At 36.8% G+C, this 19,636-nt stretch overlaps 1 protein-coding gene across 1 annotated transcript in view; it reads right to left on the bottom strand.

Moving 5' to 3' along the window:
- Positions 1 to 19,636, bottom strand: part of IL17REL (interleukin 17 receptor E like) — a 47,342-nt gene that overhangs the window by 6,658 nt on the left and 21,048 nt on the right. Inside the window, exons 3-13 of the mRNA XM_035893720.1 lie at positions 14,308 to 14,457; positions 13,414 to 13,523; positions 12,830 to 12,944; positions 11,187 to 11,231; positions 10,224 to 10,363; positions 10,003 to 10,074; positions 7,722 to 7,776; positions 4,179 to 4,342; positions 1,505 to 1,552; positions 790 to 847; positions 328 to 473 (exon numbers count right to left, since the gene is read on the bottom strand). Of these exons, the coding sequence (XP_035749613.1) occupies positions 328 to 473; positions 790 to 847; positions 1,505 to 1,552; positions 4,179 to 4,342; positions 7,722 to 7,776; positions 10,003 to 10,074; positions 10,224 to 10,363; positions 11,187 to 11,231; positions 12,830 to 12,944; positions 13,414 to 13,523; positions 14,308 to 14,457 (1,103 nt within the window). The remainder of the gene's footprint in view (positions 1 to 327; positions 474 to 789; positions 848 to 1,504; positions 1,553 to 4,178; positions 4,343 to 7,721; positions 7,777 to 10,002; positions 10,075 to 10,223; positions 10,364 to 11,186; positions 11,232 to 12,829; positions 12,945 to 13,413; positions 13,524 to 14,307; positions 14,458 to 19,636) is intronic.

The following is a 19,636-nucleotide window of genomic DNA, read 5'->3' as shown; positions in this document are numbered from 1 at the left end:
ATATATGAAATACTAACACTAACATTTGCTGTATACATGATAGAAACACTACACCACAAAAATTATGTTAAAAGAATATTAAGGTTCCACTCAATAGTCACTTCCTTTGATGTGACTCATTTGGCTTCAGAATCCTTATTTATTTCTTGCTTCAGTGTGAGATCAGAATTACAACTACATGCTTTAAAAATGTTCCAGTAATTGTTCCAATATGTACATGCATGGGTTTTTTAATGCTTTCAAGCAGAGCAATTAATGGAATAATAAATGAATGCAGTTAGATACATTTAAAAGTCTTACAATGTTTAAGAAATAATGTATACAAACCACAGAGACTGAATGGTGTATCCCAACAGATTCACATGAGGCCATTTGCGTCCTGTTGCACACAAGCACTGAGAACTGTGCCTTGGTTTGGGATGTGAAGAAAACTTGTATTTGTTCTGCAGATGCAGCAGTTCTCATTTTCCAAACTGATATTAAGAGAAAAGACTTACTTTTAGATCTACAAGGACCATATATTATATTCTAAATTATTATATATTAAATAAATGTCTTTTTAATTAGTTAAGCGCCATCAAATGATATGCAAGCAATTATTTTGAATCCCACAAGTTACTTTTCGTGCTAATAAACACTTGATCTACTAGGGATGCATAGAAGTAGCAACCTGACAAGCTACAGTGATGTGAACGCATCTCACTTGCTTACTGGAGAAGGCTCATATCTAGTGACTGATGTAAATATTTTTCACAATTTAATATTATGTATTTAAAAATATATATTTACCTGGAAATTCTCCATGAGAAAATGGACATTTAACCCAAGAGCCTTGTTTGGTTGTAAACTGAAAACAGAGAAATCTGTTAGGAAAACTGATTTTTCAATTTCAATCGGTGGCTATAGGTTCAACTAGAGATGATCAGCGCATTCCAAAAAGTTTCAGAAGGTGAATTCACAGCTTTCCTGGTCTATGGTGTCTTCCAACCCTTGATTTAAATTAGGTCCCCCAATTCTTCAGATATTTATACACATGCTTATTTTACAGAAACATGTAGTTCCACTGACTGAAAAGTAATCTAAAAGAAAACAATAATATGCCTATATTAACCTTATGTGGCATTCTTTTCTCAATTAGAACAAAAAAAAAGGTATTCCAGTAAATGTAGTGCATTGAATATTTTTTTAATCAAATATTTAATATGGAAAACTTTATACATTAAGTTTAGTGCATGCTTCAGAGTCTGCATTGACCTAAAACATTTTTCCTTGCTTTTCTTAAGCAGAGAAAACAGGGGGCACAATTTGACCTGTGTCCTATCATTGCTGCTGCACTTTTAAAGAACCTCCTTTTAACCTAATCTTTCAGAGTTCCTCCATTCTTACTTCCCATTCATCAGAGCTATGAAACAAAATATTGATCCTAATGAACATTAGCAATACTTTTTTTAGAGCTGACAGAAAGAGGGCAGTTAATAGGTTTTTTGCAAAGAAATCCCTTTACCTTCATGCAAAGTCTCGGGTGAGTGTCCACACGAGAATATTTAACCTGCTTGAAAAGAGAGCAGTCAGCATTAGCTAGTTTCATTAATTTCACAAAATCAATTACTCAAAATGTTCATAGAATCAGTTAGGTTGGAAAAAACATTCACAATCAAGTCCAACCGTTAACCTAACCCTGCCATCCCACCACTAAGCCATGTCCCTAAGCACCACATCTACCTCCATGGATGGGGACTCGACCACTTCCCTGGGCAGCCTGTTCCTGACAACCCTTTCAGTGAAGAAAATTTTCTTAATGTCCAATCTAAACCTGTCCCAGTGCAACTTGAGGCCATTTCCTCTTGTCCTATCACTTGTTACTTGGGAAAAGAGACCAACACCCACCTCACTACACCCTCCTTACAGGCAGTTGTAGAGGGCGATCAGGTCTCCTCTCAGCCTCCTTTTCTCCAGACTAAACAACCCCAGTTCCCTCAGCTGCTTCTTAGGAGACTTGTGCTCTAGAAAAAAACTGTTTGTTTACTTTGTAAACATCCTAGGAAGTTAATCACATAAAATAGTAAGTATAGAAGCAAGTGCTACTTTGGATTACTGAATAATTTGCTTCTTTTTATCTGTAATGTAGCATTTTTTATAGTCAGTCTGACTGATTAGAGCTAAATTAATTGATTCTATGGTGGGTCATATGCAAAATTCTGATTACACAGTTGTCTTGTTTCAGTCCCTTATTTACCCCTCATCAACAACTCAGCAGAACATTCAAACATACACCCAAAAGTGTTGTTCCACATTCAGTTCAGAATTTTTTCTATTTGCTGTTTCCCTGTTCCAGAAAAGATTTAAACATAGACTGAATTTTAGACATCAACTTAAGTGATCTACAAAATGTTGCTTTCTCAGCAGCTGTTTACCTGCCAAGGGCTCCAGCATAAAAAACCCTTGTCTCATATAAACAATTAGTACCCATGTAAGTGATCTTACTTAAATAAACACTGTTGCTCAAGTGACTGAGCAAATGGGCCCTACATACAACACATGGCATCATGACCAAAGTAGCACCTCTTTCCTGTAACTTTTTTGAGAAGTACATAATAGCTGTCCTCGGGTATGTCTACAATAAGGTCACAGAAGATAGTTCAGTAGGACTCCACTCAGACAGGGAGACAACATTGCTGTCGACAGAGAAAGTCCCACCCTAATGAGAGAGGAGCTATCTAGCTTCTGAGCCCGAGTCAGTGCATGTGCATGGTATTAAAGTGTGCGGCATTGTGTGGATTTACTGGCGGAGCTGGCACTATGTGAGGAATCTCTGCAGTAGTCTCCAGTACAAGAACACTGCAGAGATGTTCTTCAGGGTTACAGTACAAGAAATGGACTATCCATGAAAACATTCATCATCTGTAATAAACTAATCTTAGATGGTGCTCTGACTAATAGAGATGGCCATTACCAGCCAAACCTCATTTTAGGCTTCTTTCTTTTTTGTTTGTTTGTTTCTTTTTTTCTTTTCTTTTTCTTTCCTGCAAGCAATGAATTGTGCTTGTTGTCAGCAGATGATGAATCCCACAGGGACCACTCACACGTATAAACTTAAAAATATTTGGTTTTGCAAGATCAAAGCTTTGCTGAAACCCATAAGATGGGGAATCTGAACAATTACTAAACACTTGGCCAAGAGTTCCTAATCAAAAAAGCATTCAGCAGTCTTAACTCAGCCCCCCCAATCATGTTGCCAGAATAATACTCATAAAGTTTCAAAAATTAAGAATTTGTATTTGATTTTATTTGCCTTTTCAGTTGTTACCTCAAGTTTACTGGCTTTTCTCCACAATCAGGAAAGCCTGAAATCTACTTTTCAAGATGAAAGCCAGAATTCTAACCAACCTAATAAATTCAGTGCATTCAGCATCATGAGACTTCAGATTGAAGTATTAAGCAGTTCAAGATATGGGCAGTGAAAACTCCTTTCAACTTTAGAACATAAGTGCTGGAAGGACTGAGGAATCTGATATTTCAACACGCACAATTTCAAGACATTGGACCAGTTTGAGGAAGGCACTTCAAAGAGATCTGAATAGAGTTCAAAAACAATCATGCCTTACCAAGGTACCATTAAGTCTCCAGTAAGATTTAAAGAGATTTAGCTTTATCTCACATTTTAGGTCTCTAAATGTTAACTGTCCAAATGTGATCTCATCACAAGTGATTCTTGCCATAGTCAGTGAAGAGAAAGAGGTATCTTGAGACCTTTCTTGTATGCCTATCTCCAGATGAGAAGAGTTGTCCTCTCGGTATGTCTGTTTCATTTACTTACTTTAAAGGAAATCTGAGACAAATAGCACAGAATTGAGCACCTATCTTTTAGACAGCAAAGTCTGGGCAGATGAGTCATGCCTTTACTATAAATGAAAAGCAGACCCTATTTACACCAAAGAATTTAGGAAACATTACTAGCTTCACAGTCATCGCCACTTTTTATTTCTTAATAGTGAGTCAGTCAATATGAGTTCTTTGAATAAATCATGTGGTTAGTGTACAAGAACAGACTGTGATTATGAATAGTTTTGAGTATCAGAGAAGAGAGGAATTTTCAACTGCTCTTATTCCAAAGTCTAGTTCTTCACATGCCTTTGGCCTTCAATCTCATAGTTTGAATAAATCTGCATAGTTCTTACTTTCTCAGAAGAATTTTTTGAAGAGTTTTGTATATCTTCACAGTGGTCGTTAGACTTCATTAACCTGCATAGGTTAACCATGACAAGCACAGGACAGGCTGGCTCCCAAGCTAGGGTTTGTGTCACTGGGTTGTAAACAATATTATCCCATAGCACCTTCGTATCTGTGCACAAAGAGTGGAAACATTATTCAAGATGTCTGAAAATGAATCAAAACTGTTCATAAATCTGGTACCTATACATGTGCGTAAAACCAAAAGCATTGCTCTTCCATTTCCTTGTTATGTTCACTAATCAGAACTGCAGTGTTTCACACTGTAACAGTGTAAAACTTTAATTCATCCCACCAAGGTGTCGGTCTTTACCAGAGGTACTCAACCTGAGAGCTTAGTTTTGCCAGTCTCCCACTATGGTGATCGATAGGCGTCACCAGGGAATGACACCTCGGTGCTTAGGTAGGCTGCACTGGAAGCGCGTTCTCTGCCCATCAGCCACAGGGGGAGTGCAACACAAGTAAATTCCTAAGCAAGGACATTCAGTTAACTGTGTATGGTACATTGGAATGAATCCATGCATTAGTGACTAGAGGTCATGGTATTGGAGACTCAGACGCTGCGTGTCTTGTGTAGGACTTACATGCACACAATGTATATGTAAGAAGGTAAATTCAAGCCTTTAGCTGAATATCAAGAACTCCAATAGTAAACAAAGCTGCGTAAGTAATTCACAATAAATATTTTTTCTACAGCATTTACATAAATCTTTCTGTGAATACTGGGCACACCACCATTTCAGAGCTAGTCAACATATATTTGGGGATATCTTCAATAGGCACTATTATAAAAGAAAAGTTATCTGATTGGTCAAATCAGTCACTTCATACTGGCTTTCTTTTCCATTTAGCTGCACGTGGATGAGAGAATTTCCAGCATGAAATTCAAACTGAAATTTCAGTTCATACTTCAAAAAAGTTTTACATTTGCCTAATAGTCAGAAGGAGGAGAAAAATATACTTCTGCAACTATTTGTGAAGCAAAAACTGGAAACCTGAGCAGTTGGATATTCAAGAGCAGTGAACAAACAATACCCATGACTACAAAATGTAGCAAAGTGAAGAAGCACAGTCTACATCAAAGAGTGGAAACACCAGGTGTCCAAATTCAGCTCCCATCAAGCATAACAACAATTCCTATTGGCATTGCTTCTCTCAGAAATGCCCTGAAATAAAACCTTTTGATATTTTCTAATAGAAACCTTCCAGACCCTTTAACTGTGCCAAGCCTCTTGCTGTCTTAACTTTGTGTCCCAATGTGTAGACATCAAAATAGTGAAACTTTCTCTTAAGAGAAAATTTTTATTCTTTTTTTAAAAAACTGTTGGAAATTTTGATTCTTTTTTTAAAATGCTGTTTTTAATAATCGGACATGTACTATAAAGCTAATGTTCAGAGAATATTTAACCTGACTGCAAGGTCCAGAGTCCCAACTGTTCTGACAATTTTCACAGCTACATTTTGAATGTTATAGGAGTCTGTAATAATGTAGATACAATGTAAGTGAAATCCTAATAGCTGAGAGAATGGCACCACAATTAAGAGTTCTCAGGTTTGTTTCCAGGCCTGCTCATTGAGTTTCCTTCTGGTTTACTCCTTTGTGGCATCTACTTATTTACACCATAATAAAGATGCTCATTCATCTTCAATCTCATCTAATTACACTTTTTAGTAACCAATATATATTCTTTTTTCCTTTTTTTCTTCTCCTAGTTACATTAACCCAGAAGAGTTATTACATAGAGGAGCTTCTTTCTGGTACATGACTGTTAATTACTTCTGACCACAGAACTAAAACTATAATCCCAATCCATGATAAATGAGCAAAAAAAAAAAAAAAAAAAAAAAAAAAAGAACTTTAGATATTTCAGCAAACAGAGCTGTCAGTTAGGAAAAAAAGATTTTCAAAGAAAACAATGTAGCTCAAAAGATGGAGATGGAACTCCTTATATACTTAAATACCTGAGTGCTGGAGTCTGAAAAATTGCTTGAGATTCCTGCAAGGAGTGTAGTTGAGTAAACAAAAAGTATAGCTGTAAAACAGTATTTTCCATGTTCACTTCCTTAACAAAGCTCTAAGTTTTCAATTTTAATTGTCCATTGGAACTTCCTAAATGGACAAAAATAAGCTTCAAGAGCTTCAGTGTGCTAAAGCACGTACTGCATACCACCTTTCCTCTGCCTACATGAAGCTTTGTAACCTATGCTTCAGCTATCCCCACAGTCCTGATTCAATGGCGTCAGAGACGAGAACGACTGCAGTAGGCAGGGAAGGAAAAGCAGCAGAATACAGAAGGAAGGAAGGAATCATGGGATTCATGAGTCCAATTTTCTGCACTTGCAAAGCATAACCATTCCAAGCACAGGATATAGGTAGAGATAGGAGAAAATTTGGAAGAAAACAACCCGTGCCCCATAAGACCCAGCCTCAGGCTGAAGAGATACTAAGAACAGAGGTTAGGACTTCATACTGCAGATGGCCAACAGGCTTGGCTTTGATGACCTTAAAGCCAGATCTGACTACATGACACAGACATAGCTACAGACAGAGCTTGAGCATTCCTGTAAGTGCTCTCTATTGCATAAATAGAGAAAAAAAATCCCTTTTTATTTAGTCAAACTGCACTCCATTGCTACAAAGGAATTGTAGTGTCACAAACACTATATTTTGCCACGATAAAATAAATCAGAAATGAAGGCTGGGCTAACTAAAGAGGAAATTTCTTCCATTTTAACACAAATATATTGGACCCTCAGGAATATGAAAGGATTGAAGTGAATGTCTATGCAGTTTAATGGAGTTTGGATGAGCTGTTATAGGTTGGTGGTTTTATTCTCTCTCATGTTGGTTGTTTTTTTTTTAAATCAAATAGTAAAATCCCTTAATGGGCTTCTTAGCATAGTCTGGGGAAAAAATATTGTTGTACTTATGTTGGACTTAACACAATAAAACACTTTTTCAGGCTACGCTTTTCTCTATCTTCCACTAAAGAGCTATGTAATATCACAATTTCTTTTTCAGCTGTCATCTCAGACCAAACTCGGACTTTGCTGGAACACTTTCTGTGAATAATTTCCCATTAAGTATGGGAACTTCCATATGCAGTTAACTGTCATCTTCTTCAGCTCCATGTTCCCTCCTTTAAATTGGGTGCTGGACACCTTCTTCAAATCTCTCCTTGAAGCCGTCTTCTCACATCAGCATTTCAAAGCCAACCTCCATGGGTTTTCTTCCTTCTGGCCATTTTGCGTGTGACTTAAGAAAATGTGGGAAATGACTAGAAAGTTACTTATTTATATTGGCATAAACTTGGTGAACAATTTGGTCTGAAAGTAAGTTCTTTTGTCTACCCACAGTATAACAAAACAATATAATGATTTCCTTGAAGTTTTGCAATGTACGGTTTTCACCTTACATGAATGTCAGATTGTGACATGCTACTGCAGCTGCTGAAAAACACTCATATAGAGAGTAACCACACAATACTTACCATTTTCAAAGGGGCAAAGTTGTATCCTCCTTGCATCTGGAATTCCCAGCCAACCCTATAACCCAAAAAGTGGCCCTTAGCTACAGATTCTCAGAAACACCAGTTTTTAACATTTCAGACAGAATGCAACAGAATACCTTTCCACCAAAGATAAAGATGCTAGGTCTATTAAAAACCTTTGGAAGTAGATTTTTTTAAAGATGTTTTGCACTAGATATCTATTTTATTGTTCATTGTGGAGATTGGAGCTGATAAACTAAGGTGATCCCTTCTAGCACTATTTTCCTACAACTTCTGAGCTATAGATTTAGCCCAATTTCATTTAAAAAGTCTTCCAGTTTGATTGTCATTTTCTTATAGTGCCATTACTTTCTAGAGGTATCAAAAGACATTCAAGAACCATAATATCAGATCTCCTGGCCATCGTTATGGTAAAGGATGTATCCTTAAAATCTGAGGACTGACACTTAACACAGTCTGCAAGTATATGTGTATGGCTGTTAGTATACCCTAATTATTTAGATTTATGTGCAAATGTTTCTGTTACTCAGAGTTCCCATCTGTTTGCTCAGCAAGCATACCATGGAATTCTCTGTGTATATACTGAGAGGAATAATATCTTTCCAGTGACCTCATACCTTTCAGAGTGGAATAAAAAAAAATCCTTAGGCTTGGAAGAGACCTTGTGGTTCAACTTGCATGTTAAGGTATGTGGTTTTAGGTGCCTACAATGTACACACCTGAGTGTGACTAGAGTGCCCAAATTACAGTAGCCACATGAAGATCTAGCCAATGCAGCCAGTGGAGTCTTCAGTGCTATGCAGCATATCCCAAAATAGCCATCTACATCTGGTCAGTTGAGTAACTGACTGTATTAACTAAATCTCCATTGACTATAAGAGTTTGGACATCTAATTCAAATGTAGACATCCACATGTAGACATCTACATTTAGGTATCTTAATCCACAAGATAAATCCTACGCCAAAATTCACTGAGAAACTAGGTCACATGGCATCTTTATAACTTACCAAGATAGTTTTAAATTGCTTTGGTGACTTTTTATTCCTTTTTATGAAAACTATTCCAAAAATCTCACTTCTCAGATTGTCAGAGAAAAAATCTATAGCTATCCTGAGTAAATTAATGGAATGAAGTTTATCCCCTTTCATTCTTGTGGCAAGAATGGCTTTAGCTTAAAAAAAAAAAATTCTTTTTCCTTATAAGTGACCCTTCTGATGTGTGTTTAGATAATAAACATATTTTCTCTTTGCATGTGTTTTACCAGGCTAATGCAAACATGTTCTTTGAATCTCCTTTATAAGACAGTCTCTCCATTCCCCAACCATTCTAGATTTTTTACGTGTATCTTCCATTTGAATTATCTTTCCTGAATATGGATACAAGAATTGCCTACAGTATTTCAAAGAAGGCTTTGCCCATACTTCCTTGTTAGCTTGGAATAATCTAATCCACTAGACCCTTGTTCATGTTTACATCATGTAAGCATGTTAGTTTAATCATCCTGCGATGAACTATTACACCCAGATCTTTTTTCCCCCACTGTTATTTCTAAATGAGGACTCGCATCTTACAGCAAGCCTTCTTTTTATTAGAGCAAGTGCATGAACTTTCACTTCGTCCTCCTTTAGTTATTTCACAATGGAGATCTCTAGTCTCTTCCAATTATCCTGACCTTCTTCCATTTTGATTACTCCTGTCAACTGTATTATCAGCAAATCTCATTAACACATTCCCACCTTTTGTGCCCATGTCGTTGATGAAAACATTTATATAAGAACTGCTCTAAGTGTGTTCCTTAAATAACCTTCCTACTAGCACAGACCCATTCAACAGTAGTTGAATTAGCCCTCCAGCTAGGTATTATCTACCATACAAATCTTGTTCTCACCCCCAGCTTCCTCCATGCCTCTCTTAGTTTCTCATGCAATACTGTATCAAATGCTATGCTGAAATTCAGTCAGATTAAATTTTCTGTCTTTTCATTGCTTATAAAAAAATCAGTCAAATTAATCTCACACAATACTTCCCATAAATTAATGTAAATTGTATCCCATTTTCTTCTTATCTCCATGTTTTAATTAGTGTTTCCTAAAAAAACCCTTCTACATTTACATAATCATAAGGTCAGACAAGCTTTAGTCAAAAAATTATGTCTAGAGCCTTTTTCTACATTTTTTTCCTCCTTTCTTAGCACAAATCCTAGATAAAATGTCTTTAATCAGAAACACAAGTATATACCAAATTCCGTAGTGTATTACCTCAATGCACAGACAAGGGAGTAGCTGAGAATATTTCAGAGAAACTGATCTTAAAGATTCCTTCCCTTTTATCTGAAATGAAAAAAAATCATCATGAATCCAGGACAGAAAGTGACTTGTAATACAGCTAAATAAAGATGTAGAAGGGCATTTACTATAACCATGACCTCAATGAGCATTTCCACCTACAAGTCAACAAACTGCTTTGAGCTTTAACTCACCACAGCAAATGCCCCTACATCTTCACAGGTAAACCATTTGTGGCACAGGCGAACGTAATAATCTTGATCTCGAAGAAAGTTGGATACATTCACCGATATAATTTTCCTTGCCCTGTCTACATTATAATCAAACTTTCCAGCTGAAAAAGAAAATTCAAGCATTAAATTATCACATCTGTTTCTTTTTTACTTTGTTATTTCTGATTTTGTTATTTCTTTATGAAAGGTACAGAATATATTTCATAACTTGGTGGAGATGAAATTCAACATCTACAGATTCTTACCTAGGATGTTTGAATTAATTCTTTTCATATCCTGACATTCCTAAAGGTATTCTTATTTTATAAGATATAATAATTTTCATGAGAATAGATTTTTTTAAATTGACACTGGCAATACTGAGAGGCCAGGACACCTAGAGATTGCACCTCAACCTTCGGACTTGAAATGTTATGTAGTTCACGTAAAATACATGAAATATACACACTAATACCACTACAAAAACTGATTATCCCAAGGTTCCAATTTCATTGCATAGAGAATATGTGCAACTGTGTTAGACAAGTACAATATGTGGGAGGATGTTTTATTTTTTTGTATTCATGGGTATGCCAGAATTGGGATAGCAGTTTGGCAAATTAATTTCAATATATTTATGAGGTCTGTCTAAAGATAAAATATAAAACCAGCAATCCAAAGTGTATGAAAAAGACACAAACCTATTTCCAAAAGTTTAATTATTAAACAGGTTTTCAAGATCTTTATCTGCTATCTAGCATTTCCAAGTCAATATAAAGAAACATATTTTCCAGGACATTACCTATCAACTATGTGGTAATTATAAGTAGTGGCAGTTGTAAATGGTCATTTTTTTCCCCTGGCATATTCAGCTATGAAAACAAGCCATTGTATAGGTCACCAGAAATATCTCACAGCTTTAAGTTGTATAGAAGATCAGCTCACCCGAACAAGCTGAAATATATTTTCCCACATCACTGTTTCTGCAATCTGCAAAACAGAAGCCAGAGTTTTCTTCAGTGCTGCTTTTTTTGTATAACTGTGTAAATAAACTTCCAAATTATCCAAGAGCTTCCCAATAGGAAGCCTATCTCTTGTACCCCTTTTTAAAAGGCAGATTTACACCCACTTCTAGATAAACAGCAAAAAGAAAAGGACCCTTACCACACACAGAGATTATATCACAACTTGCCTGAAGCTACCTCACCAGTGCAGGATTTCTACTGGAAAACCTCATCAGCAGTTTAAGGTGGCAATCTAGGATATAACACTGCACTTCTTTACCTAGTACCTAACACTAATTTAAGTAGTAGTAATAATAATTATAATAATAGTAATAATTTCATGTATTCTTTCCTTGAAAGCTACTCCTGTGTTTTACCAGGCTTACTCCTCTGTTATAAATAACTGTATTTTTGCTGTTCTGACTCTTCTCTAGGCTTACAAAGAAACACCCTACTTCGCTCCCAGGGAGCTTACCAAAATTAGAGGCCAGGCAGCACTTTCAGAACTCGTATCTAATATTTGTATCTCCAAAACTTAAATCTTGATTTAAGAACACTAAATCAGCTCATAATGTGCTGCCTACTGTTTTCACCTCTCCTTGCTTAGCTCAATATTAGAGCAGCACTTTGCTCTCATTTCCCCACACAGTTCTTTGGCTATTTCCCCACACATTTCCTTTGCTATTTTAATTTGTATACTTACCCTTGTAAAGTGTCTTAAAACTGGCCTTTATAAAACCTTACTTTCCCCCCTTTTTATTCACAAAGTACGTATCTACTTCAATAGTGAATGGGGATTTATCAAGAACATGAAAGGCTTTTTAAATACAAAATGTCTTTACTTCTTTGAAAGCGTGGAACAGCCATAACGTGCCTGATGCTGCGTGCAAGGGATGATACTGTACCAAGGGGCCCAGCCACAGGCTCTGGAGATGGGAAGGCAGGACAAGCCCAGGCACCAGACTGAACAAGGGGCCTCATTTCATTTTTTGCACCACCATTTGGTGTCTTCACTGTCTCTTGACTGGACCACAGTGCTAAATCTATTTTTATATGCATATGGTAGGCACTTCACGCCAACAGCATGGAAAAATGCTACCTTATCTTATCCAGTTACGTGAAAATGGGTGCTAGAACAGCTAGCTAATGAGAGTAAAAAGAAATTTCTTTACACTTTCTTATTAAGCCTTCCTCAATCTCTGAAACCACCTGTGGCCTAACTATGAAAAGAAGAAGAGGCTCCATCCTATGCACAGAGAGCACAGAGGACTGAACCTGCAGGTGGAGGAAGAGCACATGCCAATCCAAGGCCAATGAGGACAAACACATATAGTGTAGTTCAGTTTTCCATGTACTTTTAGATATAAACTCTGGTCTCAGTTTTTCATAGCAAGTCAGACATCTATATGCACGAAATAAATCATTGAAATGTAGAATGTCATGGCATACGTGATCTACCATCAGTTAGATCAGTGTATCCCAAAACAGGATTTGTCTTTGCGTTTGGGTTTTTTTGGTTTTGGTTGGGTTTTTTCTTTGAAAAGATGTTTCTTGAAAAACATCCGGTTTAAGATGTTTTCCTACCTTCAACATAGTATTCCTGACTCAGCTTCACTTCACAGTAATTTGGTACTGTTCTCATGGTCACATAGATGTGTTGTGCTACATTGACTTCAATGCAATTGAATTGTACCTGTACCTGTTTAAAACATTTATAAAATCAAGTTTGTGCGTGACATCCGGAATACATTAAAACCACTGGTTATTAGAGTTAAGCAAGCAATATTCTTTGTTCAGATTTATTTATATTTACAAGAAGTATTAAGCAGTCTCAGATACTGTAACATTAAGAATGTAAAAGAAGCAGATACCACTAAAAGGATTTCAGAAAGTAACATTACTTCTAATCCAGGGTGTTGCTATCTTCCTTGCTTCCAGAAATCCAAATATCTACAAGCTGTCAAATAATCTTAAAAGCATAGAAATACACGTACCCAATGTTTATTGAACTTCAAAAGCAAAAAGGTCTTTATAGTACCGAAAGTCCCAGTTTGTAGGCAGTTTTCCACAAAGTCAATAAGAGAAGAAATTAAGGAAGATACAAAATATATTTTTTTCCAAAGGCTCATAAACACTGAAATGAAAAACAACTGAAAAAAGGAGTTTACCTTCTTTCCATTAAGCAACTTGCTTTTTTTCCTAGCAAATCTCACACTTGTGCACTGAGATTGCTGTGTGTCCAGTGAAAGAGAACATAGTTCCAGCCCACGGATATTTTCTGAAATGAGTTAGGAATAGATTTAAAAAATATAATTTGACCATCTTTAAGAAAAACAAAAAATAAATTAAAATATACCTTATTGTAAGCTTTCCTTCTATGTGAAAGGCACATGTATTTTTTCTCTGTTAAAAAAAGGGGCATTATATATAACACACACATGGGGGTAGGAGCAAGAATTTAATACTGATTGCTGTAAATCAAAGCTTCAGTTGTGCAAATTCTTACGCAAATTTAAAAAATATATCCATCAACTCTGAGTGAAGCACACCAGGAAATATCTGAATGGTAATACACTAAGCACAGGAATGGCAGGGTGTTAGTAAAAATAGACTATGCCCAAAAAGTTTGAGTGCTTTAATTTTCTTTTAGAGCAGAATTGTAACTTCAGAAGCATAAACTGTTTCTCCTTCTGTCAGGGCAGTCACTCACGTCTGAGTTACCAGGGCAGACAGGATTAGTCTGTGTGTGCATGCACACGTGTCAGAGCAAGAAAGGCAAGGGCAGCAGAATGCTTGGGGCACTGGTAGAGGACAAGTGAAGTATATGATGTTGAAAGTAAAAATTCAGTTGTCTTGAATTCATTATCTCAGTTCTTAGTCCCTTGAGAAAGGCTACAGCTTTATCCTGGCTTGTAGCAAAATGGTTTCACAAAAAATATCTTTCTGATATAATTACATGAAAACAGCTTGGACACAAGTATTGCAACATGGAACAAAATTTGGCTGAGCAGCTATAAACAAAAACTAAACAGAAATTATTCAGTAGCAAATCTGCTTCCTACCATCCAGGCTCAAAGTTCCTTTAATGTTTAAATGAAGAGAGCATGGGCTTCCTTCAACACATTTCATCACTGTTGATATCTTCATGCTTTTCAGTACCATAGAAGATAAAGATGCAGGAGCATCATGGCAGAAGCTGCTAAAAATGCCACCTGCAAATGCAAACACAAAGACAGAGAAATCTTATTGTGCACAGGATATCTGGGGGAGAGAAAGTACCAAAGGTGAAGCTCCAGCTCTACTGAGATCATAGGGAAGTCGCTATTGACTTCAGCAAAGCCAGTACTTTACTTAAGACTCTCATGACCAACATATCTAGTTGGCTTCACTTGCAATGCAGGGTGGTTGGAAAGAACTACATTGCAGATGGGGTTTGATAATAAATTTCCCAGCTTAGGGAAGTGTTAACCCACAAGAGGAAGGAATCACACTTCTAGAGGTTAAGGCTAGCACAGCACACCTGGACTAGTAGTGTTTTTAAACAATCAGATCTGCTAGATCATGTCTAGACTAAGAGTTTATTTAAACTTTTTTTCAAAACTGTTACCTGTATATTGTGAACACTCTCATAGGTAGTATTACAATTTTAGGATTGGCTGATGGTCTCAACTGCTGTTAAAATATTCCTTTCACACAAGAGGGCACCATTGCATTCCTAGTCATGGAAAAATCCCTCACACTTACAGGATTTCCTTCTGCTTCAGACCAGAACAAGAGCAGAATAAATATTATCCAGGCCTTCTTCAAGATTGCCCTGCACAGAAATCTGTTATTTACTTATGAGTTTATGTTGGTACAGTGAATTTAATCCCCAATGTGTTCCTTGAGCTTCTCTACCTGACACACATTGTTCGTAGTCCCAAAAATTAAGAGTTGAAGAAACTACCAGAGCAAATAACCAGAGCAAATTGGTTTTTTTCCCTTGGCTTTGTGATATAGCACAACTCATTTTAGCTGTAACTACATCACAGCAATTTCTTTGAAATATTTCTTATCTTTCTCACTTCGATACGCAGCATGAAAATTAAAAGACACACAAGTAAAACAAAGTATTTTACTGCACATTCTCCTCCCCCTGGAGAGAGGCTGGCAGAACAAAAAAACATTTTTTTATTAGTCATACTGCTTATCATACTCCTAGAAGGAGTTCAAATAGCACGGCAAAGAACATAGTATGAAACAGCAGTGCCATGATACTGTGCATGCCATAAAATACAGGATAACACTTCACTCGGATCATCAGGAAAGGGTGCATCCCTCAATGTCTAGCCAAGAATTGTTGTCAAGTGTGGATGCCCATTCACTCACATGGCAGACACATCCACAGTTCTCACAGAGGAAGGGTAGGATGTGGAGGAGGAGAAAGGACAAAGCTTATCCTTACTGACCCCTCCAACCCCTCCAATGAAGGAAAGTGCTCTAAATTTAAAGACTGGAAGTGTATTAACCTGTACAGGACCTCTTTCCTCACTTTCACAGTGTCCAGATGCAGCTGAAGCCCATTGTCAAGGATCAGATACTGATACATGCAGGACATGAAGATAGGCTGACATAACCTTGGCTTGAATCTGTCAGGCCTTAAGGTGCCCTCACACTTGGTATCAGGAGAGATAAGTCCTAGGTGATACATATCAAAAGTCAGAAAAGACAAATGCTTCACACCTGAATCTCCACTCCATTATCCTGGTTTTGTGCCATTAAGCATCTTTTGGAGGCAACAGGATATGCTGATATGAACCAAATGGAAAAGAATGGAAAAACAAGGACACTTTACCTCAACTGACAGTAGAATCAACTCTTAATTATTCAAGGTAATATTGGCACCAAGAGGAGACAATTTGCATAAACCAAGGAAAAACCATAAATCATTCAAAATATACAAATTGGGCTTTAAGAGCAGTGGAGTACATTGACTTTTGAAGAATTTGTAAACATGTTTCCACAGACACAAGGCAGCCTTAAGAAGTACAGTGCACAGCAGCCAGATGTGAAGGTTATATTCCATGTTCCAAGAATGGGTGGTGTAATGATCCTGAAGGTATCTCAGGATGGAGAGTTATTGTAGAACACCCAATCAATCCTCCCACAGTTAATTGGGAGGTTATTATATTGCAGAACTACCTGATAATTATTACTAATAACATGATAAGTGATGATTAGTTTTAGCTCTGTCTCATTGCTCAAAAATACATTTTTTTGTTGTATGACATGCAGTTGTGGATACCAAATGGTGTCCAGGAGCAACTGTTTCTGCTTAGTTCCTTGGTTGCTGATGTAAATTTCTTGATCCAGGCCTATAATCCTGCCCATTCCCGTGCCTGTGTAGAAATAATTTCAGGGAAGAGGCATGTATAGATATATATACGCCTTGTAAAAGCTGACAGTTCTTTACAAAGTATTCTGTTTGGGTGAAATGACCATATTATTTGACCTTACTTACTTTTTGGAGAGACTGTCATGACTTAATTGAATTCAGTCCTTAGTTATAGTATGGTATTATATATTATATATATTATATATATATGGTAGAATATATTATACCTGCCTGAGGTATGGTATTATCAGATGCCATAGGCTTGGAACTATCTCAGGAGAATCCTAAGTCATACCTAGGTGCGTTACTGACATTTATGAGGTCTGTCTATAGACAAAATATAAAACCAGCAATCCAAAGTGTATGAAAAGGACACAAACCTATTTCCAAAAGTTTAATTATTAAATAGGTTTTCAAGATCTTTATCTGCTATCTAGCATTTCCAAGTCAATATAAAGAAACACATTTTCCAGGACATTACCTATCAACTACATGGTAATTATATGTAGTGGTAGTTGTAAATCATCATTTTTTTTCTCTGGCATATTCAGCTATGAAAACAAGTCATTGTATAGGTCACCAGAAATATCTCACAGCTTTAAGTCGTACAGAAGATCAGCTCAGCATCAGGCAGATGCACGAACACAGTTTTAAGGACTACTGTCTGTCCGTAAGCAGGGACATTCTCCTCCCTGGTCATAGTTTCTGCTTTCAAACTGGGAACAAGTAATACACTGGATAAAATGAAATGACTCTTCCACTTTGGATTTTTTCCATTAATTTTATGATACATTTTGAGAATTGCGGAAGATGCTGCAAAACTCATTAATAATAATTTAAATAGATCATATCATGCATGAGGATCTTAGTTTTGGATTATAATAAATACATGATACAAGGAAGAGCTGACAGAAAATAATTTTCATTCTATAAATCATCATGGTATGAGACTCATTTCTGACTAATTCTTCAGTAAACTCTTACCTTATCATTTTTAATCCCCCCTTAGATAGTTTCCTCTGGAACACACACCTCTTTCCTGTTCTCATGAGTAGTTTGATCTACACCCCAGAAGACATAAAGATACATCTTGCTACACAAACCATCTGCTGAGTAAATCTTGCCTAAATTTTATGTTTATGAATTATAACTGTAATTAGCCCTACATGAGAGAAGGGATTGTTGCTGTAATAAAAGATTCCTTAATTATGGGCACATATAAGCCCAGGCATAAAGAAGCCAAGGCTTATTATTCAGCATGTAGACACTTCCCTTGTACTTTTGCCATCAGCTCAACCACAGCAGATTATTTTTTTTATCTGATGATGCAGCAATCAACCCAGAACTGTCATGACAGCAAAACACACCTTATGTGCACTTGGATAATAGAAGCCAGAGCTGAGCAATGAATACGCAATACAAATTATTAGATGGATAATTTGAAGCCTCAGGCAAGCAGATGAAATTGGAGAACGGCAAAAAAAAAGTTGCAGAAAAAACACATCCAGGCCAACACCCAATAGAAAATCCTAACTGTTTTTTTGTCTGATATTTCTTCCCTGCAAGAATTGTAAGAATCTGAACTACTTAGGATACTGACAGTGATAAATCTGTGAGCATATCTAAAGCAAACTAAAATTGCTCCACTGGAGCATCATTCCATCAGTATAAATTACAGTAGCATTTCAAACCTATTTGCATATGATTTACCACAGTATCTGCTGCATCTGTGCATTAGGATGATTCAAGAAAATTCATAAACAAACTAGATATGCTTTCCTAAGATAACCACATGGTACACTTCAGTTAATAAATACCAAAATTCCCTACTTAAAAGTACTTACACCAATTACGAAATTGATTAGATTTCAGACTGACAGCCTCTCTTTCACAATAGATTTCAATGCACAGTCAATTAGAAGGCTTTCACAGTTGTATGTTCAGAAAATATTTCAGACTTTCAAGGCTATTGGACAACATGGTGATGTACTGTGCCAATTACATTTTTTGAGAATGTAAGGCTTTTTTAAAGTCATTGATATATCGTTATCAATGTCTGGATATATTACAGTGAATTTCAAATACTACAGTAGCCCTTACATACTACTAATAGTCTAGAAGGGCAGGAGGGAAGAAGGCAGAGTCAAAGCTATGTTGCCAAATACTATTGAGCTGATAGCTGCAAATTCTAGGAAAAAAAAAGTCATCTTTTTGTGGCAGCTAAAAGTAATGGCTACTGCAAAGGTGTTCTATTATACAGCTAAGGTCTTTTAAGGTGATTTTACCTCAAATAATAAATAATAAAAATAATTACTATAGAAAAGGTAGTATCAAAATGAGTATACACCCACTGTTGCACAAGTGAATTAGGAGAAAGACTAAAAAACTGTTTTTTCATCACCCCTATAATGCTGAGTCATCCTATATGTTACTTGTATTAAAGATAGCTGATAAGTCATTTTCAGGCAGCACTGAAAACCTACAACCATCTCTGTTTCATGTACATCATCTGGAAAGATAAGGATCTCTAGTTTACAAACTCTCCAATGCCTGAAGTCTATATCTAGCAAAGAGCTATCCATCTAGTTTAAGCTTATGTGCATCATCTGAGCACCTCTGGCAGTCAACAGAGAGGGAGAACCCCTCTCACCTCCCTCCCAGCACATAAATCACCTTGTCCTAAGATGGGTGGAATGAATCACCAGCTCGTGGTACCTGTAGTGAGTCTCCACTATCTAGATCTGCATTTCTGTAATACCCAGCCCAGATTTTAACTCATAACCAATAGTATTGCAGGTGTCCTTCCCTTTGAGACCAGGCTTGAAGGGTTTGGTTTCCTCAGCCTGTGCTGCCCAAGGGCACGAAGGCATGCTTCAGCTAGGCAAAGGGCAACACCCCTGTTTCTTCTCCTACCTTCCATGTAGTTTGTGTAACTAGCATCTCAGATGCCTAATCCTAAAAAGATTGATTCACAGTCCTTGAATCAGACACTGATGGTTCACTCTGCTCGCCAGCAG

Source organism: Egretta garzetta, unplaced genomic scaffold (assembly GCF_000687185.1).
Source record: "Egretta garzetta isolate BGI_Z169 unplaced genomic scaffold, ASM68718v1 scaffold64, whole genome shotgun sequence".
Classification (NCBI taxonomy): Eukaryota; Metazoa; Chordata; class Aves; order Pelecaniformes; family Ardeidae; genus Egretta; species Egretta garzetta.
This window is presented reverse-complemented; position numbering and strand designations above follow the sequence as displayed.